This window comes from Phacochoerus africanus, chromosome 8 (assembly GCF_016906955.1).
Source record: "Phacochoerus africanus isolate WHEZ1 chromosome 8, ROS_Pafr_v1, whole genome shotgun sequence".
Taxonomy (NCBI): domain Eukaryota; kingdom Metazoa; phylum Chordata; class Mammalia; order Artiodactyla; family Suidae; genus Phacochoerus; species Phacochoerus africanus.
The window spans coordinates 167225113-167246998 of NC_062551.1; the positions used below are offsets into that span (position 1 = coordinate 167225113).

A 21886-nucleotide genomic window follows, 5' to 3' on the forward strand; every position below is an offset into this window, starting at 1 on the left:
GGCCCGACAGGCCTAATCCTGTGAGGACCCTAAACCCCTACTGGGCAGCCAGACCCTGACTATGCTCCCTCCCCTAATGTGTGTTCAGATCCTGACCCTCAGATGGGCAGGGAGTCCAGCTCCACATGAAGCTCCAGACGGTACTGAGGCAGAGCTTCCCACCTGTTGCCAATAAGGTGCCCTTCCCACATTTTTCCACTGCCATGATGAAATATCTCATACACCCATCAAATTAAGTCTTCAGACACAAAAATGTCGTCTGTCTGGCTATTTCTGAGCTATCTCAAGGAACAAGAGCGTGCACTGCCGTGAGCCTCGGAAGCTTTATCCCTGACTCTGCAAAATCCCAGAGCCCAAAGCCATCCACGGTCACCTTCTCAGATGCACAGGGGAGAAGAGCGGGACTGAAAAAAACACAAGCAAATGGCCTTTACATCTCTTCCCAGCAAGGATGTGTGTCCGGGGAAGTGTATCTGAGCCCTCTTCTAGTAGGGAACCTATTGTATGCTCCCACGAGCACTCCTTTCCTTGGCTCCGTCTGCCCCTGGCCCTTGGCCCATCCCCTCCTATACTTCGCTTGTCCCTCCTCCCCACCCTCTGTCCCTTAACAGCTCCCATGGCACATGGAGGGTCCCCGGCCAGGGGTCGAATTGGAGCTGCAGCTGCCAGCCTGCGCCACAGCCACAGCAACATGGGATCCGAGCCACATCTGCGACCTACACCACAGCGCAGGGCGGCACTGGGTCCTAACCCACTGAGCGAGGCCAGGGTTTGAATCTCCATCCTTGTGGATACTAGTGAGGTTCATAACCTGCTGAGCCACAGTGGGAACCCCCTAGAGCTCCTCCTCCAAAGCGGCCTCTACCCGCCTTCTCTCCCACATACCTGGCTCGGGGGGTCATACTGCTGCTGCAGCATTGTGGCCACCTTGTCCTCGAAGAGACAGAGCTGCTCATACACCTGCTGCAGGAACACCTCCCTCTGGGAAGGGTCCAAAAGGCAGCCCTGGACCAGCACCTGAGAAGCGCAGGGAAAGAGGGAGACATGGAGTTGGGGCGACACGGGGCAGTACCCCTCAGATGTCCCTACTCATCCGCCTCGCAGGGCTTCCCCAAGCCCCCCCGCATGGGGGCGCCATGAGACCTTCCAGCTTCTCCCATCTTGGCCCCTGGGACCTTATTTACAAGCTGCCCTATCTTGCCAGGCAGAGCCTTTTTCATTCTGACCCATACTTTTTTTTACATTTTAGTTGATATCTAAGCACTGCACACAGAAGCTGTTCTGGACCTCTTCTTTCTTCAGCTCAACATCTTGTTCCTCCAATGAATGCTCCTCCCTTCCTTGTTACCCTCAATGGATAACTCCCACCCCCTCTTCACAGAGAAAGGACCCCCCCACTCACCGGAACCCTGAGGACGTGCTACTCCCCAGCCACTGAAAACGCCCTCAGCCTTGGCTGGGTGTTTACATCTATCGTGTTCTTGTCCCTCCTTTGAGGCTCAGGAAATTCCTCTTCCTCCCCCTTCTCCCTAAAGCTAAACGCTCCACCTGATCTTGGATCTTCTGTCCCTAGTATCTTCGTTCTCTCTCCACGGGATTTCTTTCCTTCTACTTCCAACATAAATAAGTGCCGCATCCTATTAATCAGCCCAGGGGCTCCTGCGGTGGCCTCGGGATCCCTCCTCCCTCCCGCCCCGCCCGCCCCACGTCAGCCTCCTATGACCTGTCTACTTCTCCCCACCCCTGCCTCCCGTGCAACAGCTGCTCCTTCACTCTCTATTCAGAGCTGGGTGAGTGGGTAGGGACAGCCGGAAGACGTGAGAGCGGGATTCTGGACCACTTAAAGGCCTGACTGTGAGAAGAGAAACAGAATCAGAGAAATAGCGGGAACGGGGACTATGGAAGGGTGAGAAAAATGTTCAGAGCTGTACTGTTTAGAAGAGTGAGAACTGGGTCAACCCAAGAGTCCAACAATAAGGGTTTGGCTAAATATATAAGGTCAGAATATGAGAAAATAGTTAAGTCAAGCAGCCATTAAAAATTCCATTTCCAAGGAATATTTAGTGACACGGAAAAAGGCCCCTATTATACTTTAAAAAGCAGGATGTGGCGTTCCCGTTGTGACTCAGCAGTTATGAACCCGACTAGTATCCATGAGGATGCGGGTTCGATCCCTGGCCTTGCTCAGTGGGTTAAGGACCTGGAGTTGCTGTGAGGTGTGGTGTAGGTTGCGGACGCGTCTCCGATGCCGCATTGCTGGGGCTGTGGCATGGACTGGCAGCTGCAGCTCCGATTCGACCCCTAGCCTGGGAACTTCCACAGGCCGCGGGTGTGGCCCTTAAAAAAAAGCAAAAAAAAAAAAAAAAGAAAGAGAAAGGCAGGATGTAAAAAGGTGTGTCTGCAGTGAGCCTGACAAGTTTCTCTTCTCTCTGGATGGAGGGTCGGTGGTGAGGGAAATAAACACGCACCCAAAGACAAGAAAGGCATATTCGATAACAGGCCAATGACGATTATCTCTGGGCGGTGTATGATGAGCGAGCTTTGTTTTTCTTTATATTTTATGTAGTTTTCACACCTCCTTCCATGGACAGGAACTATGAATGCGACCACGAGTTTTTCTGTTGGCCTTTTGTCTTTTGTTTGAGAACAGCAGGATCCGTCTTGGGGGAGCTCTAGAGCCAGTGGGGAAGGCACCTACCTACGCAGTGGCCTCACTGACAGGAGGCCCTGGGGCTTCCCGACGTTCTCAGTCCTCGCCTTTTCCACAGCTGCCGTCCTTGTTCAGACCTTATCTCTTCTTTCATGTTGCAATAATCTTCTGTTCTCCTCAGTGCAGATTTGCCCTCAATCCATTTTCCTCACTGGCCTCAAACAAGTGTGAGCTTCCCCGGGTACACACCTGATCCTGCTCCTGGCATTCCAAACCTCTCATGGTTCTCTACGCCTGGGGCTGAGCGTTTTAATAGCTCACATTTGCGTGTTTTCCACGTGGCAGGCACTACTTTCAGGGCTTGACGTGTAGTAATGCACTCGCACACCAATACTGGTCCTGTTGACACCCCATTTTGCAGAAAAGACCCAGAGGCACAGAGAGGTTAAATAACTTTCATGAGGGCACACAGCCAGTAAGTGGTACAGCGAGGACGCAGAGAAGGCGACATGGTGCCAGACTCACTGCTCGTCATGACCCCACGAAACTCCTCACAGAATAAAGTACAAGTTCGGAGCCATGACCTTCGAGGCCCTTCCTAAACCTTGCCCCATCTCTCTCTCCAGCCTCCTCTTTGCCACCCTCCTCCCCTTGCCCTCCTCCCCGCGGAAACGTCATCCTGTCGAACTGAGTAACGGGAAGTTCCCTCCAACACCCCTGAGTGAGAGCACAGGCTCACGGCTCTAGTCTTGGCTTTTGCTGGCTCCTCTGCCCCGAAAGCCCATTTCCTTTGCTTTGAAGAGTTAACCTCACTTTATCCTCCAAGGCTCCGCTCGAGTGCTTCTTTGTGCAAAAAGTCTTTCCCGCTGCTCCCCAGGCTTGGCTGGGTTGCTCCCACAGCACCTGAGTCATACCTTATCAGTGCCCTGAGTACATTCAACTGAAATTACCTCTGTCGACATCTGTCTCCCCTACTAAACTCCCAACCCCTCCTATTGGGATACGGGCCAGTACCTGATTCATCTGGGCCTCCAGGACCTGGCCCAGGCCTGGCATAGAGCAGGCATCAGTAAGTGTTTGTCAAGCTGAACCAAGTGTCGAGTGATTACCTAATACCCAAGCTTTCCCCGCCTTGACTGTGTGCACCTGCAAAGCCTGACCTCTGTCTGGGGAGGCAGACCACAACAACAGCCCCGACACGCGCACTAGAACACTTTAAACTAGGGCAGCGGGCTTGGATCCAGGCTTGCACCCATCGGCTTGTTGCATATTCCAGCCCCTTAGATGCTGTTCCTTGCATCCCCTTCTCTCAAAGGCAGTGTGACAGCTGTGGTGACAATGTCGCCATCAGGGATAGTTTCAGGGGTAAGCCCCTCCCAATGAGTGAAGAGCGGTGAAGAGCAGATGAGGGGAAACTGCGCCAATGCTTATCAAAGCCAAAAACAGATATTCCGGTAACAGACTTGGCCACTCTCCAAAAGGAGTGCCTTCTGATAGCCTGCTTGGTGCTGGATAAGCCCTGTAATTATCTGTATGGTCAGCATGACACCCGCCAGTTCGCAGGGCTCAGAGAAAATGACCCTCCTCTAGCCTTGGAAGAAATTATTTTTCTAGGTCTTTGTTATGTTTCAAAATCATAAACCCATCCCAAAAGACCACCTCCTGGTGGTAGCGCCAGGAATTAGGACCTTAGCAAACCTTCTGACGGAATTCAGAAGGGGTGAGGAGAGAACACGGACATTCAGGGGCCCGGACCAGAGACTTAGAGGAGCCGTGAGACGGGCATTTGTCCATGGGTGCTGCCCACCCTAAAGCTTACGGGAAGGCCCTTTAGGACCAGAGCCGGAGCCTCAAAAGGAGGGAGGCTCACGGTGATGACCAGGGAACAGGTTCAAGAACAGCAGGGGACTTAGGGCACGGGGAGTAGAGATCAGATAAGGCCTTGGTCAGTGGCCTCTTGGCAACGAGGTCTGAGGCTGCCAACGCGGAGCAAGGATGCAATACCTGGTGGGACTGCAGGCCAATGATCGAGGAGTAGGCCTGGACGGTGACGTAGATCTCAGGCTGGAAGTCGATGCAAGATCCAGGCACTCGGAAGGGCCGGAGCAGCCCGCCAAGGCAGCGGGACAGGGCATGGAAAACCTCATCAAACAGGATCTCCCCTGTGGAATCGTCCTGAGGGCAACGCAGAGGAAGGTCTCGCGAGGGAAACCGAAGGCAGCCCTGAGCCGAGGGCAGAAAACGAGCAGCTTCCGTGGGCCAGGGGGGCTCTTACGTTAAGGGTGATCACGCCCCCCAAACACACTGCCACAGATGGAATGGGATCTCTCTTCCAAACACCCACGGCTCCTTCACATGCCGGGCTCCTGGCCGCACTGAGAGGCCCCTATCCCAGCCTCTCCTTCCTACGTCCCGTCTGGCTATCCCCCCCGACCCCTTACCACAATGCCAGTGGATGGGCTGAGGTCCAGCTCAATGACAAATCGATACTGCCAAGCCAGGAAGGTGACCCGGGTGGAGGGTACGAGGAGGAATGGCCTGGGGACCACTGGTTCATCTGGCTGCCACCCAGGAGGCAGGACACTGAGGACTTCCAGCTCCTGCTCAGACTGAAGCTGCCAGTCCAGACGGAGAGAAAAGAAAGGAGTCGGGGAGGGATGGCCTCTTTCTTTCCAGGACCTGCCCTCCATGTCCAAAATGACGCATCGTGGGCTCTGTTTCCCACGACCCAACCGCACACGCATTCTAGCTGGAGAAATGAGTAAACAAAACTTCCCCTGTGGAATCGCCTCGTGAGCACTCTAGGCCCCTCCGAGAATCGGATCTCTCAGAGTTAGTCTCCCTTCCAGTCTGTTTCTAGAAGCCTCCTAAAAACAGATCCTCAGACCCAGCCCCTCACATCTGGTGTGTCTCTGGGCCTCACCAGCATCTCCTGGGGGGTGGCCTGCACAGTCTGATGCAGGTGATTGAGGAACCAAGCCAGGCGAACATTTCGGGAGATTCGGTAATCCTTTTTCATCAGCAGGAACACATGCCCAGCTTCTTCCACCTGGGGACAAAGAGACATTGAACAAATCTAAAAAAGTGCATTGACTTCCTCGTACATACAGATCACGGCGCAAGGAACTTGTCAAAGAGTTCAGAATCCACACGGGAGAGGTAAGACAGCAGAGCTAAAACCTCCGCCTGCCACCTCCGTGCAAGGTGTCCCCAAGCTTTCAATTCTCAGCGCTCTGCTCCCATTCCCCCAGAAAGACCTCTGTGTAGACCAAGTGACCTCTGCACATTCTGACACATATGTGAGTTTCTCCTACACACTCTAAGTTCCTTGAGCACAGGGACTGTGTCTTGCTCTGTTTTTGTGTCCCTGTGCTTAGCAAATTGCTTAATGCAGAGTAGACACGCAATAAGCCCAGCAGGTCCTCCTAATAAGCCTTGATGACAGCAGGCACAACAACGTTCACTGGGTGAATGACAAGCCTACTGGGAAACCTCAAAACCAGACGTATGTGGGTCACAATCTCCCGCTCCCATCCTTCTCTGTTGCCAGCACTCTAGTTCCTTCCACTGCCTCACGGGCAGGCGGTTCAATAATGTCCTAAGAAGCACCAGCTCCCTTGCCGCAACCCGAGGCCAGCCAAGTGTTGACTCGGGATGAATCCGACCTTTCCCCCTATCGACGCAGAAGTCACGCCAGCTGCTCACTGGCAGAAACGTGTCACATTGCCAGTGGTGTCACCAATGGTGGCCTTTACCAATCCTTTTCTTTTTCCTTGGTCACTAGCCTTCCCTATTCTGCTCGGGTTTTCCAATCTCTCAAACCCCACAGTCCTGACAGATAAACTTGTCTACTGTTTGACAGGGAAAATAAGGGTCAACGGGTCTGAAGTCCCCCACGTTTCTCCCTGATTAATCTTTATCTGTAACATTTCTTCACTCACTTGCTCTTTTTCTTACTCTCCTCCTATTCTAGATAAACTGCAAATTTCTCCTCCTGGAAATGCGAGACTGTGAGGAAGTGAGCAGAATTCAGTGACTGTCTGTTGAGAAATGTGGTATTGAAAGGAAGTAAAGTTTTGTTTTTGTTTTTTGTTTTTCTAATGATGGGGAAATATATCTGGAAAAGAGATGGGAAAAGTCCTGGAAAAGCAACAATGAAGCGTACCTGATGTTGGAGAAGAGTGTGGCGAGCAGAGATGCAACAACTAAAGATGAAGAAAGTCTCTCTCTTCTAAGACAGAAGGCAGGCATAAAGAGATATAGATGCAGAGGAGTTTCCACTGTGGCTCGGCAGTAAGGAACCTAACTTGTATCCATGAGGATGCGGATTCGATCCCTGGCCTCGCTCAGTGGGTTAAGGAGCTGGCATTGCCGTGAGCTGTGGTGTAGGTTGCAGACATGGCTCGGATCTGGCATTGCTGTAGCTCCGATTGAACCCCTAGCCTGGGAACTTCCACATGCCGCAGGTGTGGCCCTAAAAAGACACACACACACACACACACAATATAGATGCAGATACTGGGAAATGACAGGGATGAGAGTAGAAGGAAAAAGAGGGAAGGAACTCATGCTGATTGGGCACCTAAAATATATTCAATAGGACATTGTCAAGGCTAAGCACAAGAATTTCAGATTTCAGACAGCCTGGGTCTGAATCCCAAATCAGCCTCTTCTGAGCTGTGAGATCATGGGAAAGGTACTTATCCTACTTAAGCCTCAGTGTTCTCCTTTGTAAAAATGGAGATAAATCCTCACGCCAATCTAATTGTGCTGTTCTGTGGATGAAGGAAAAGCATGCATTTGAAGTGCTTAGCACAGCACATGGCACTTAATAAGAACATAATAACTGGAGTCCCCACCCTGGCTCAGTGGTTAATGAACCCGACTAGTATCCATGAGGATGTGGGTTCAATCCCTGGCCTTGCTCAGGGGGTAAAGGATCCACCGTTGCCATGAGCTGTGGTGTAGGACGCAGACTCAGCTGAGATCCTGGGTTAACATGGCTGTGGTGTAGGCTGGCAGCTACAGCTCTGATTTGACCTCTAGCCTGGGAACCTCCATATGCTTTGGCCACAGCCCTAAAAATACAACAGATAAAAAAAAAAAAAATAAGAGGAATACAGTAACTATTATAGGTTATTACCAGGCTCAATACTGGGCTCTTTATATAAGTAACTGCATTCAGTCTTCACACAAAACATTTAAGAGAAGGGGTTCCCTGGTGGCTCAGCAGGTTAAGGATCCAGTGTTGCCATGGCCGTGGTGCAAGTTTGATCCCTGACCCACAAACTTCTACATGCCATGGGCACAACCAACCCCCCCCCCCCACAAAAGTTTAACAGAAGAAAGCTGAGGTCCAAAAAAGTTAAGTGACACAGCATAATTAGTAGGCATAGGGTCAGAAGTCAAATTCTTGCCTGATGAGCGGCTGCAAAGCTCACTCCTGGGCGTGACAAAAGGTTCAAACTGGGGACTTAAGAGCAGAAAATATTTCAAGTGGTCGCAAGAATGAATATGACAGGGGTTTATAAACAGAACAGATGCTTTGACATAATCAGAAAGACAAAAGGACAATTTAAAGATTGACATGATGTGATCCGATATGGAGTCGTGTCTCTTTACCATCTGAAGTCACACGGTGGAAAACACTATTCTCTCTTGCTGGGTCCCACACAGGGCTGAGGATTTGGGATTTTGTCCAAGAGTTAGGTCAAGCTGCACTAAAAACAAAATTTTCCCCCTCTGGCTACCACATGATTCAGAAAGATCCCCTAACAACCAGGGAAGGTGACAGTGGCCTAGACCAGAGCTACACAAAGTAGCCGTCCTGTGAACTGTTTGAGATGCTTCCCCAATGAGACGACCAGCACTGCCTTTCACCGAGGCTTGGAAAAAGCCAGCTGAACTAACCTTCACGACAAGTGAGCTTAGGTTGTGATGGCTCTACAACTATAAATATAATAAAATACACTGAATTGTTTTAAAAAAAGACAAGTGAGCGTGGTTGCGTTTAAAGGAATCTTTAGAATAAGACGGGTAAGAACCGGTGACTAATTTGAAGTGTGGAGGAAAGTAACCAAACCAACAGACAAGAGAGATGCTGAGGAGACTGAGTCACATCAGAAACTGGGAAGCTGCGGATGATTTTCCCCAGTTAGCTAGAGAAATCAGATACAGTTATTTCCCATCATTGCCAACCACCACCCCCTTCAAAAGGTCCCATCCAATTGCATACTCTTATTGCCAAGCTCCTAAAAAGACAACAAGGGTCTCCGGGCAAAGAAGGCAATTGCAGCAAATTACTTGCCCTCTTTCTCTGATCCTTGGTCTCAGGATGAGATAATCTCACAAACCAGGCAACCTCTCCCTCAGGATTGACTGAGCTGGTGTGAGTGTGATATCAGTGAGCTCTCTTGTCTGTGAGTTGACTATGCTGGATCCTTGCCAAGGCTCTTATCTAAAAAAGGATGGGCTGGGGCTCAGTATTATCCGAATAGGAAGGATATCCCAGTTCTGCAGCCTTTTCTGTTTACCCTCTATCCCCAGAGCCTGAGGCACGGCCAGGCGATGGGATGCGCAACACAATTCTGCGGAAAACGTGAATTCCCTCTGTTTTAAGCAAAGCAAATTTGATATTTAAAACGAATCGTAAGCAGAACGCCTCCTCTCAAGGTGAGGCAATTTTAACACTGTTGTTTTCCTGTTGTTCTTTGGTAGTTAGCAAGACTTTTTCAAATGCCAGCCTGGCTCAGTTACGCAAGGAAACATCAAGGAGAGGAGTCTTGGCCCATACTGAACCAGGATTAAAGAGGGAGGAAACAGGCCTCTCGCACTGGGTTAAGGATCTGGCATTGCTGCCTGGCACAGTGGGTTAAGGGTCTGGCGTTGCCTTGGCTGTGGGAGGTTGCAGCTGTGGCTTGGATCGGATCCCTGGCTAGGGAGCTCCATAGGCCCCAGGGCAGCCGAAACCAAAAAAAAAAAAAAAAAAGCAAAAGAAGGAGGGGGAGCACATGTCCACAGTCCACCGGTCAGCACCACAGGGATTTGGGGGAATACTGGGTCCCTTCAGCTAGGACGAAAATCTTGGCAATTCTGCATTCACTACTAAACGAACTTTTCAGTGACTCCCTGCACGGTGAGGCATCTGTTAGGCATGCACGAAGCAGCCTGGACTTTATAGCACCCACCAAAGCTCATAACGAGGCATTTGTGCACTTTTTCATGTTCCCCCTACAAGTGTGCATGCTCTAAGGAAGTGGGGTGTCTACACACTGTTCTTTGCTGTAGCCCCAGCAATTGGCACAGTGCCAAGACACACTAAGGGTTCAAATAGTATTCGCTGAATGAATGAGGGAAACTCCCCTTGCAAACTGTGTTTATTCTCTTTCAAGCTATGTTCTTAATGTCTCGCCAATGATTCCTAATTCTTCCCTTTCATCAACGTCTGGTTTTTGTGGTTCGAGAATTCCCATCCTTCCTCATCCACTTTATGGAAAAACGACTCTATTGGTGGGATTTTTCCTTTGCCTCCATGAAAGTTGTTTCTACCAAGTTTCTGTCTCACGAGTACGTTCTTTCCCAGTATTATGTTCTTTTCCACGACCTGGAATCTGGGGAAGCGGGGTTCTGGGCTAAATTCCAATAGATTTATTTTAGACAGAAGTATAGTATTATGGAAAGAAAACCGATGTGATGGCTGAGCCTCTGGGCTTGAACTTTAGTTTCCTCCTCTTCAGCTTTTTGTGCTCAGCCCCAGAGAGTTGGCAGAGTTGGAAATTTCTTCATACTGAGCCAGGATCTGTCTTCTTGCAATTACCCTGATCTGCTCCCACAAAACTTACCTTATAATGGAGAAAAAAATTAATAACCACTCTAGTTAACATATTATTACAAACTGAGTAAGCGTGCCAAAGGATAAGAATGGGCTTTTTTGAAAGCATGTAACAAAGTAACCTGACTCAGGCTGGGGACTTAAGACAAAATGATCCTGGAGTTCCCGTCATGGCACAGCGGAAAACGAATCCCTCAAGAAACCATGAGGTTGTGGGTTCGATCCCCGGCCTTGCTCTGTGGGTTAAGGATCCGGCATTGCTGTGAGCTGTGGTGTCGGTGGAAGACGCAGCTCAGATCTGGCGTGGCTGTGGCTGTGGCGCAGGCCGGCAGCTGTAGCTCCGATTTGACACCCAGCCTGGGAACCTCTACATGCCACTAATACAGCCCTAAAAAGCAAAAAAAGAGAGAGAGAGATAGAGAGAGAGGAAGAGGGAGAGAAAACACTCCTGAGGGTTGAGCAGCAGGGTTTGCTAAGTGAGGAGGGAAAGGGGGATACACCAGGTGGAGCGCATAGATGAGCTGTACTATTTGAAAACTTTTTCGGACTATTTAATGGTAGGCTGCTTAATTTCACTACCGTGCAGCTTCCATTTCTCCACCTTGTCTCGAAGGTATTGATTGATGGACTGGCACGGCAAGGCCAAACTGAGTCTAGTTCATCCATCGGGTCTTAGAGAAACCCAGGAGTTCCCGTCGTGGCGCAGTGGTTAATGAATCCAACTAGGAACCATGAGGTTTTGGGTTGGGTCCCTGGCCTTGCTCAATGGGTTAAGGATCCGGTGTTGCCATGGCTCTGGTGTAGGCCAGCGGCTACAGCTCCGATTAGACCCCTAGCCTCCATGTGCCATGGAAGCGGCCCTAGAAAAGGCAAAAAGACAAAACAAACAAGCAAACAAACAAAAAGAATCCATTCTCTTAAAACCAGGAACACTTCCTAACTTGGAAGACTCCCCCCTCAAACACGACACTTCAATAACTACATTTTTATAAACACCAGCTCCAAGTTTTCTTCGTATTCAAAATGCAATTTATCAGAACCAAAAGACCCAAGAATTAAATTTAAGCAAAGTGTGATCCAAGGACCAGCTGCATCAGAACCACCTGAGGAACTTGTTAAAATGCAGATTCCTGGGCACCACCCGAGACCAACTGAACTAAGCGTTGAGAGGGCTCAGCAGTCTATATGCAACAAGTTCCCCCAAGTGACGCTTCCACTCTACTGTCTGAGAATCCCTGAGCCAGGTTGTTCTCACAGCGCCCACACTCACACGGACCTTTCATCCCGACTACTTAATCCTCCGGGGTCTGATATGCATGGGAGGAGGCTGGCAAAGAGAAAGCAGGGTTTTCAAGTCAGAGGCCTGGATTCAAACCTGGTTCTACTTGCTGTCTAGGTGGGCTTGGTCAAGTTACTTTTGCCAGTTTCTTCATCGAATATCTACTTGACGGGGATATTGTGCCAGTTAATCAGGAGAGCCAGGACAGTGAAGAGGAAGCCTGCCACTCTTTGGAACATTCACGAGGCCTACATCCCATTTACGGCAAGATGAATAAAACACTCTCAGGCACCGTGCCGCTCACCTCGTTAATCTGTGGCTGTTCGTTGCCCCCATCCCTTGGTGGGTGAGGTATGACTTACTTTTGGAGCCCTTTCCAACCCCGTGCTCTTTTCTGCTGACGGAAGTCCCACAGAATAACGCAGTTTCCACCTGCACCTGAACCACTGGGCTTACGCCAAAGTACTGAACCTCTGGCACGGCTTCAACCCGGATCTTCTCTGCCGGCCTTCTCTCTCACCCATCTCCCGCTGATTTTGAGCGCCAGGAGCAAATGCTGGTCCTCCTGCTTGTTGTCTGAGGCCCTTGGTGAAATTGCTTAACCTCTCTGCGCCTTAGTTCCTCATCTGTGAAACAGGTGAAAGAGTGTCTATTTCATGTGGATTTTCCAAGCATTAGCTGGGGCTCAGTAAGCACTCAGTGTTAGCTATTCTCATCTTTACTGTGTCTACACGGGCAGCTGCTTCCTCTCAGGTCTCTGAAGGCTCTAAGCTCCCCGCTTCAGGATCCTCACTATTCCCTTTGCCTGTAATGTGCTCGGACTCTTCTCAAGGACACCTCCTGCTCCTTCTTCAGGCTTAAACGTCATTCCTCAGAGAAGGCTCTCCGATCCACCCCCACCACTTAACAAAAGTAGGTTAAGAACCCCTGTGAAACACTCGGTTCACTCTGTACTCTTCCTTCGAGGCACTTATTATCATAATTCATTGTTCATTCATTCCATTAAAATAGGGAATGTGTCTTACCCTGCTCCGTATCCACCCTGATATTTAGCACAATTCTGAGCCCAGAGCAGCATACATAAAATAATTTAAGTATGTGAGGAATGAATGACTTCTTAAATCTGACTACGCCCAAACTTTCTCTCTTGGGGTTGTAATAACTTCTAACAATCAGTCACTGCCTAGGGCAGAACTCTTTAGTCCCTTTAGCTTCTGAGATAAAATTTTCAGAAATGCAAATCAAGAACTTGACAAAGGAATTTCCGACCGAGTGAGACTTCCAGGAGTATACGTTTTGATGCCAAGTTACTTTAGGTTTGCAGTGCTCAATATGGTACCCACTGCCATACGAGGTTACCCAGCACTTGAAATGTTGCAAGTCCAAAGTGAGATACGCTCTAAGTATAAAATACACTCCGGGTTTTAAAGACTTGGTACAGAAAAAGAATGTTAAATATCTCATGTGTTTTTAAATGTTTTGAAAAATGATGATATTGGGGGAATATGGGGTTAAATCAACTATATTAAAATTACTTTTACCTGTTTCTTTTTACTTTTCTAAATGTGGCTACTAGAAAACTCACATATATTTGGCTTGCACCAGACTGCTATTAGACAATGCTGTTTTAGATTATCTGTCTAAAAGGTATGCTGTATTTCACTACGACATTTCTCCATGTCCTCTCATTTTAATCCATAACAAAACATACTCCACATTCCTTCATGGGTTTTTCTTATTACTGCTATTTCTGATGCATAGGCTACTCCGCCATTGATTCTTTCAAATAGGGTAGTTTCCTACAACCACGTTTAATCCTGGGTCTTGTTACATCACATGCCAAAGGATCAGGAGATTTACCATCCTGTGGCAACTGTACTGCTTATACTGGAAACATTATGACCACCATACTACAGCAGACCACCTGTTTGGGAGTCTTAGCTCTGCTACTTAACTAGCTGTGTAACTTTGTTGCCCTTAACATTTTGTGCCTCCGTTTCCTCAACTGAAAAATGGGGATAAATAATCACGTCTGCTTCTTCGGGTTGAGGGTATCAACTGATGGGGTAAAGCAGGACGACGGTACCTGGCACGCGGCACGCATTCAATATGTTATGACAACTCTTTTGTGCCATTTCATTTCACACGTCTCTCACCCTTCCCGTCTATCATATTCTAATACTGGGCACCTTTCCTGGTGATGTTCTTTTCAAACCAGATCTTCTAACTTCAAAACTTTGCTACTCCCTGGCTGAGGGTAGCACTTGGGTAAGGTACTTAACGTCTCTCACTTTCCAGTGTCTTACATATAAATGAAACTGGACATAGCCACCTTCCTTGCACAAGTCTGAATAACACAATGCATATCAAGTTCCTTGCATGGTCCTTAACAACTAAGGGATACCCCATGTGCATTTTCTGGTTTAAAATATGTGATCCTCACAAAACACCCTAAGACAGGTGTTTAAGAAGCAGGAAACAGTCAAGCCTTGCCCGAAGTTGCAGAGATGGCTACAGGGCAGCGCCAAACGAAGTGAACGACGTTTCACTCCGAATCAAAAAAGAATATATATATATATATTTTTTTTTTTTCTTTTTCCCCCCACGAAACCGAAGCTGCCTTTCAAAATCATGAGCGCTGGAACTAAATTAATTCATGCTGATTATGTCATTCTAATACGTGAAGAAATGAAGCACCAGCAAAGTAAAATCAAATTGCAAAATCAAAATACAGGCATTGTTAATACCATTAGGAAGTCGGAGAACCCGAGGGCCCCAGAGTTGGCGACGTGAATGAAATCTGAGCAAACAGAACAGAGCGACGAGCTTCTCCTCCAGCCCCCCCAAGGAAAGTGCGGACCGCGGGGTGAGGAGATGCAACTGCCGGGCCTTCGGGGCTAGCCCCGCCGCCCCCAGACCCGGAGGAGGCCACGGCCGCACCCGGCCGCCGGACCCTCCCCCGCGGATCTCGGGGACCAGCGCTGCGCCCGCCCGCCCCTCACCTCCGGCTCCGGGCGCTCCGAGGCCATCACACAGCCCTCCCGCGCCGGCCCGGGCCAGAGAAGCCCTCCAGCTCGTGACCCCTGACCCGGCTGCCTCTCGCCCGAAGGAACCGGAAACGAATGGGAGGATCGAATCCTAACTTTCTGATTGGCTGCCTTGGAAACCGGAAAAGGAAGGGGTTGACGCAACCTCTGCTCCCGCGATGCAGGTGAGGACCGGGTTGGCGCTCGTGACCGCTACTCAGCGTCGGGGTACCGGGACGGAGAGTGGGCTGGAGAAAGTGAGGGGCTGGAGCTGAGAGGAGTGGGTAGAGCCATCGGCCGACGGCTAAAGGGACGCGGGATGGAGGCGAGGCCCACTGGAGAGGGAGCGGCATTGATGACAGATGGGGGTGGAGCCCGGCTGGGAGGCCGAGACTGCCTCTGAGTTGGGAGGGGGAAGGCAGCACCGACTTGCTGGGGGGTGGGAAAGGGTCGGTCGTTTGGGAAGGTTAAGATGCAGTCCAACGAAGACAGCTCAAGAAAGTGCCGCATTGACTCAGGTCCCGGCCCAGGCTGTTGAATGGCCGCTGTTGGCTGCCGACACAGCAGAGGATCTATAACTGGAGAGAAGCCCGAGAGTGGAAGGAATTGTGGGACCGCAGTGACACAAGCCAAACTAATGTAGTCTGAGGCCAGTGGCTGGAACCCAGAATCAAGGCTACTGTCTTGTATATTGGCGAGTTCGCAAGACAGTTCTACCTCCTTCTTCCTAGCCTGTGGCCCTGTGGTAGTTCAGGATGAAATGAAGTAAAGATGAAGAACCAAGATGGACAGGAAATGCTTGGCAGACAACCCCTCACCAGCATTTAAAATAGTTTAGTACTTAGGGGCATGTGCATTTTTGTTTTTGTTTTTCATTTGTCAGTTTCTTGTACCTGGTAGTCTGTCAGTAAATTTTATAGCTTGACTAAGCTTGTGAAAGGGGCACAGGAATTTTGGCACAGAGATAAAATGTGTGCAGGTTAATGGAGTTCCTGTCGTGGCTCAGTGGTTAACGAATCCAACTAGGAACGATGAGATTGCGAGTTCGATTCCTGGCCTCGCTCAGTGGGTTAAGGATCCGGCGTTGCCATGAGCTGTGGTGTACGTTGCAGATGAGTCTCAGATCTGGCGTTGCTGTGGCTCTGGCGTAGGCCAGTGGCTTCAGCTCCTATTAGACCCCTAGCCTGGGAACCTCCATATGCCACAGGAGCGGCCCTAGAAAAGGCAAAAAGACCAAAAAAAAAAAAAAAAAAAGAGTGCAGGTTAATTCAGCAAAGAGCTTGAAACAGCAAATGCTGAGGACAGAGGAAAGGGGGAAATGGCCGTGGTGGTGGCAGTGGCAGGTGTTCAAAGGAACCTTCACATGTAGGTAGATTTTTCAGAAATTGTGTCATTGGCAGGAACAGCCAGGCTCCCAAGGCAGGTTTAGGACAGCAGAAGTCAGAGTACATATGCTGCAGAGTGGCACAAAAGATAATGACCCCGAGGCATTAGGTCTGCTGAAGACTGCTCAGTGAGTGAGAGTATAGTGTATGTGATAGGAAACCAAGCACGGATTAGGGGTGATGAGAGAAAGGAACCAGTAGGTAGGAGGAATTAGGCCAGGCGAGTGGGTTGAAAGGTCTGAGGGTTGGTGCTGTCTATAACCCTGATCCCAAAGATAGAAAACAGCCTGGCTCTCCCTGTGCCAGTGAGATCCTGTGTCACATGACTGGTGTTGTGCACTGTCATCCTGGCTTTTCAGCCCGCCTCTGTGTGCACCAGCCTCACCCTCATCTGAGTAACATCCTATTCCTGTTGGTGCAGAGGGAGGAGAAGCAGCTTGAGGCATCCTTAGATGCACTACTGAGTCAAGTGGCTGATCTGAAGAACTCACTGGGGAGTTTCATTTACAAGTTGGAGAACGAGTATGACCGGCTGACCTGGTAAGCAACGCCAGGGCAAGCTGGGGAGGGCTCCATGGGTGGGGGGGCCAGGTCACCAGGTGGATAGGACATTGCCAGTGATGTAAACATTTGTCAGTTTGCAAACATCCTTTGATTTAAAAAGAGCTGAGTTTCCCAGTGTGTAACATTGAAGTTGGCTTTGGGCCTCCCTGTAAGGAAGCAGAGAAATGCCCAGTTTTCCACCTCAGGGTCTTTCTAGCTTTTGATTCTCACCCTTTGATGTCTCTGGGAGGAGGTCCTCCCACTGCAGTATTCATATTGGATCTCGTGCCTTGGATGTGGCTGAGTCTTTTAGGTCCAGTCTACTTTGAAAATGTAGATCCTATATTTAGGTCGGAAAGGAGGCTTTTAGCTAGTTTCTGAAGTTTGAGTGATAATGGTGGAGCTATGGTTCTTGTTTTGCTGCTGTTCTCACCCCATTCAAATATAGCATTCCCCCTTGATTTGTGGGGGGTAAGCTTTAAGACCCCCGCTGGGTGCCTCAAACTGATAGTATCACACCCTGTACTGCATATACTATGCATTTTTTTCTCTACTAACTGGATGGGTATTGTACACAGCAAAGATAGGCTGGGCAAAGCAGTGATTAACATCCCAGCTGGGACAGAGCAGGATGAAGCCAGAATCCATCACATTACTCAGAACAGTGCCCAATTTAAAATTATAAATGGAGTTCCCGACGTGGCACAGTGGTTAACGAATCCGACTAGGAACCACGAGGTTGCGGGTTCGGTCCCTGCCCTTGCTCAGTGGGTTGACGATCCGGCGTTGCCGTGAGCTGTGGTGTAGGTTGCAGACGCGGCTCGGATTCCGCGTTGCTGTGGCTCTGGCGTAGGCCGGTGGCTACAGCTCCAATTTGACCCCTAGCCTGGGAACCTCCATATGCCACGGGAGCGGCCCAAAGAAATAGCAAAAAGACAAAAATAAAATAAAATAAAATTATAAACTGTTTACCTCTGGAATTTGCCATATAGTATTTTTGGACTGTGGTTGACCACAGGTAGATGGAACCTCAGCAAGTGAAACTGCAGATTGGGGCTTGCTATTGTAATGCCCTACCGTCTTTCTCCCATCTGTGTCAGAAAGTGAAAGTATGTCCCTCTTTCTTAACCCCATAATCGCTGTAGCCAGTCTAATTCCCATCCAGAGCAGCCAGAGGGCTGTGAGTCTTTTGGGGGTGGGTCTGGGTATTCCTGATCTGAAAGACCACTTTGAGGCTACTTTCCTGAGCACGTTCTGACACCTTCTTACCACCACCAGGCCGTCTGTCCTGGACAGCTTTGCCTTGCTTTCCGGACAGTTAAACACTCTGAACAAAGTCTTGAAGCATGAAAAGACACCGCTGTTCCGTAACCAGGTCATCATCCCCCTGGTGCTGTCCCCAGACCGAGATGAAGATCTCATGGTAAGAGGCAGAGGGTGCAACTCGGGCAGTTGACTCCTTAGACGAGGACTTAGAGCACAGCTGTTGGGCGGCTCTTCTGGAAGTTCCGAATGTGCAGTAGGACGTCGCAATGAGAAGTGGGGCCTGGGAGTTCCCATCGTGGCTCAGTGGGTTAGGAACCCGACTGGCATCCATGAGGATGCGGGTTTGATCCCTGGCCTTGCTCTGGGCTAAGGATCTGCTGTTGCCGTGAGCTGTGGTGTAGGTTGCAGAGGCGCCTGGGATCTGGCGTGGCTGTGGCTGTGGCGTAGGCCAGCGGCTGTAGCTCTGATTGGACCCCTAGCCTGGGAACCTCTATATGCCGTGGGTACGGCCCTAGGAAGAAAAAAAGAAATCAGTGAGGGCTGCATTTTGATTTTGGAGCCCTTGCTTTTTTCCTTCTGGAGTTGGGAGAGCCACTCCTAAATAGCATTGAATTTACTCCAGGTCTGCATCACCAGGGCCGACACAGTTCTCGAACAAAAAGTATGTTCTTTTGTGACGTTCTCTCTTTCGGTCTTTGATGAAAATGTGGCAGAGGGAGGTTTATCCCTGGGTCCCGTAGAGGTGGGGATGGGAGGAGACAGAAATGAAGGCTGGAGTGAGGGGAACAGTGTCCTGGAAAAAGCCGGATATTGTAAGTGTCTGGTTGTTTTCCCTGAAAGTGCAGTGTCTGTCTGGAGAAGGAACTACGTGTGTATCAGGCAAGAGTGAGCCCTCCTGGACGGCACAGTAGATGAGTAAAATCTGTGTTACAGCGGCAGACGGAAGGACGGGTGCCTGTGTTTAGCCATGAGGTGGTCCCTGACCATCTGAGAACGAAGCCTGACCCTGAGGTTGAAGAGCAAGAGAAGCAGCTGACCACGGACGCTGCCCGCATCGGTGCTGATGCGGCTCAGGTGGGACTGGGTCACTGCCCTGCTGCCCCCTCCCCCAAGTTTTATCCTAAGAAGCTGGGCGTTCTCCCTGCTTATGGTAGGGATGTACAGTTGGTTTCACCCAGGTTGCCCCCGCAAAAGCACAAGGAAGAAACCTCCCTGGAATCATTTCTTGCCTGCCCTAATCTCTGCACACATTTATGTGTTTTACAGAAGCAGATCCAGAGCTTGAATAAAATGTGCTCAAACCTTCTGGAGAAAATCAGCAAAGAGGAACGAGAATCAGAGGGTGGAGGTACGGAGGGAGCGGGCGGCAAAGCAGAGGAGGGAAGAGGGCTGAGATCACTGGAGGAGGCAGGGTGGGCTTTTGTTTTTGTTTTTATTTGGCCACACCTGCAGCACACAGACGTTTCTGGGCCAGGGATGGAACTGGTGCCACAGCAGCGACCCAAGCCGCTGTGGTGACAACCCCGGATCCTGAACCTGCTGTGCCGCGGGAGAACTGTGGAAGGGCGGTTTCGGTCGTGGTGCGGGGGGGGGGACGTCAGGCTGTGCTGCTTCGGAAGGAGCCTGCGTGCACTCGGTCAGCCTTTTATTTTTTTACACTCACGGCTGGCCTGGAGCAGGTGGAGGAAGTGGGCCCAGTGGGAAGGGAGGAGTCTGAGGTGGTCCTGGGGGTCCTCTGGCTCTGCCTCGGAGCTGCCCGGGAGTCCAGGTGCTGCCGAGGTCAGAGCTCCGAGCCCTGGCACTCACACTGGTCTGTGCTGCTCAGTCCGGGGCCAGAGGCGTACCTCAGGGTCCCCCTCGCCTTTTGCTTCAGGTCTCCGGCCGAACAAGCAGACCTTTAACCCAGCAGACACTAATGCCTTAGTGGCAGCCGTTGCCTTTGGGAAGGGACTGTCTAACTGGAGGCCTTCAGGCAGCAGTGGTCCCGGCCAGCCGGGCCAGCCAGGCGCCGGGACAATCCTCGCAGGAGCCTCAGGATTACAGCAGGTGCAGATGGCCGGAGCGCCAAGTCAGCAGCAGCCAATGCTCAGTGGGGTGCAGATGGCCCAAGCAGGTCAGCCAGGTAAGGTGACAGGGGTTGGCATGGTGGCAGACCTTGGGCAGGGGATGGGAGTGAGCTGGGTTATCTAGGCCCCCAGCATCTGGAGATGTTCTCCTTTCCTCCCTTGGACTGTGACCCAGAACAAATTTGAGGAGTAAAGCTCTCATTTGAGCCTCCGTTTATAATAGGCAGCAGGCAATGAGGAAGACCTCTGACTAGCAGAAATGGCTCTCACCTCGCACCCCGCCTCAGACCTTTGTCTCAGCTGCGCTTCTGTCCCCTTCCCTCTGCCATGTGAGGTGTGTTATCCATGTCGTGTCTTAAGTAGACCTCAGAACCACTGGGTAGGTGCCCTGGGAATCGACAAGCCGGCAGGTCTTCCGGTGCTGTGGGTACTCTCTTCTGCGCACCTGTCTCTCCTGCTCACTTGCACTTATCACAAGAATAGTCTAGAGGAGTTCAGAGGCCAGCACCTGGCAGAGGTATCTTCTTCCAAGCAGTCCAGGCAAGGGGACAATGAAAATAAGAGAGAACATGGCACTCCTTTTCCTGTGACATTAAATGGGGGGTCCCATAGGTTTAGCTCTTTCTTTCCGGGAGGGGATGAGCAGGAACCTGCTGGGGTGCGTTCCGACCCCTCCCACTGGTCCTCCGCCTAGACACCGTCAGGCAGAGGGCTGAGTGAGGAGCCGTGTCTCTGAGCTCTGCCACCCGGGGTCCCAGGCCACTGAGATTCTGAGCTGATAGGGGAAGTGACCGAAGGGGACGTGAGAGACCACGTTTCTGATTTGCTGTGAATGTCTTGCTGTGCCTCAGTTATCCTTCTTCATATTCCTTTTAGGGAAAATGCCAAGTGGAATAAAAACCAACATCAAGTCAGCTTCAATGCATCCCTACCAGCGGTGAGTGTGGCTGGCAACCTCCACTCCCAGGTGCCTTTGCAGAGCTGGGCAGTGAGATTGCCTTCTGCCCAAAGCTGACCTGGATGGGTACGAGAAAAAGAACACGGGCTTTCAGCAGCAGACACCTCCCATCTCCTCTGCTGACTAGCTGTGTGACCTTGGGCAAGTGACCTCATTTTTCTGAGCCTGTTTCCTCGTTTTTCAGTGGTGATGAGACCTACCTCATAGGGTTGTTGTGAGGATTAAAATGAGAAACTGAATGTTAAACACTTAGCACAGTCTCTGAAATGATGGGTATGCAATAAACGAGAGCATCCACAGCCACTTCTCCCCACCGCCCCTCTCAGGCCTCCATCCAGAACCTGCCCTCATCTGATACTGTTTCATGTCTGTGGTGAGCTGATGGACCCAAAACCGCGGACCACTCAGCTCTGTTTGCAGGCCTGTGCTTATTTTGTGCTCTCGGAACCTGCGACTGTCTCTGTGTCCTTAGAAGCCTACCGCCTCCCCAGGCCTTTCTGTCCAGGTTCCAGCCTGGCCATCTCCAAGCTGCCGGTGATGAGGCTTCTGGGCTGGGCTGGGCTGTCCAGTTGCAGCTCTGGTGAAGCGTGGGCCTGCTCTCCTCTCCTCTGCTCTCCTCTTATCTGGGAAACAGTCTCAGAGTCCCTTCCCCTTTACCCTGACTCACACACATGAAGGAGGAATGTGAAGGCCCAGGAGGCTGGGGCTTCCTCAGGAAGTGGCTTTGCCAGGCAGGACTGTGTGAGAAAGGGTTTTTCTTAGCACATGAAAAAGCCCCTTGTTCCCCAGACTCTTGTCTCATTTTGAAGCGAGAGGGGAATTGCACCTCACACCGTCTTTTGTCAGGGTCTAGTTATCCTCATGATATGCCTGGTTCCTGGG

The 21886-nt window shown here is 50.5% G+C and overlaps 2 protein-coding genes across 12 annotated transcripts in view; one reads left to right on the forward strand and one right to left on the reverse strand.

The window, feature by feature from the left end:
- SZT2 (SZT2 subunit of KICSTOR complex) overlaps positions 1-14882 on the reverse strand; it is a 50079-nt gene extending 35197 nt beyond the window's left edge. For 3 of the 4 annotated variants that reach the window (XM_047789388.1, XM_047789389.1, XM_047789387.1), the window contains exons 1-5: positions 14763-14868; positions 5574-5699; positions 5092-5265; positions 4655-4825; positions 886-1017 (exon numbers count right to left, since the gene is read on the reverse strand). In XM_047789388.1, the coding sequence (XP_047645344.1) occupies positions 886-1017; positions 4655-4825; positions 5092-5265; positions 5574-5699; positions 14763-14789 (630 nt within the window). In that variant the 5' untranslated portion in view covers positions 14790-14868. Of the gene's footprint in view, positions 1-885; positions 1018-4654; positions 4826-5091; positions 5266-5573; positions 5700-14762 lie in introns of all 4 variants that reach the window. The other variant, XM_047789386.1, reaches the window with a different exon arrangement.
- A 19-nt stretch (positions 14883-14901) lies between these two features.
- MED8 (mediator complex subunit 8) lies at positions 14902-21307 on the forward strand. 8 transcript variants are annotated; one of them, XM_047789395.1, is made up of 8 exons: positions 14902-14971; positions 16593-16711; positions 17993-18137; positions 18603-18641; positions 18914-19054; positions 19247-19328; positions 19854-20102; positions 20923-21307. In XM_047789395.1, exons 1-8 carry the CDS (start codon positions 14966-14968, stop codon positions 20985-20987), a joined length of 846 nt encoding a protein of 281 aa, XP_047645351.1. In that variant the 5' UTR covers positions 14902-14965; the 3' UTR covers positions 20988-21307. The 8 variants fall into 8 exon arrangements, with proteins under 8 accessions (XP_047645351.1, XP_047645354.1, XP_047645355.1 ...); XM_047789398.1 differs by lacking the exon at positions 14902-14971 and adding an exon at positions 14979-15066; XM_047789399.1 differs by lacking the exon at positions 14902-14971 and adding an exon at positions 14979-15043.
- The last annotated feature ends 579 nt before the right edge of the window (positions 21308-21886 follow it).

What these genes read in the sequence shown, in the direction of transcription:
- MED8 (XM_047789391.1), top strand. Translation starts at nt 16,494, where the DNA reads ATGACTGGTGTTGTGCACTGTCATCCTGGCTTTTCAGCCCGCCTCTGT. An exon ending in TCGGTGCTGATGCGGCTCAG is followed by an intron (nt 19,055 to 19,246) that starts GTGGGACTGGGT and finishes TGTGTTTTACAG; the next exon opens with AAGCAGATCCAGAGCTTGAA. An exon ending in GGCCCAAGCAGGTCAGCCAG is followed by an intron (nt 20,103 to 20,922) that starts GTAAGGTGACAG and finishes TATTCCTTTTAG; the next exon opens with GGAAAATGCCAAGTGGAATA.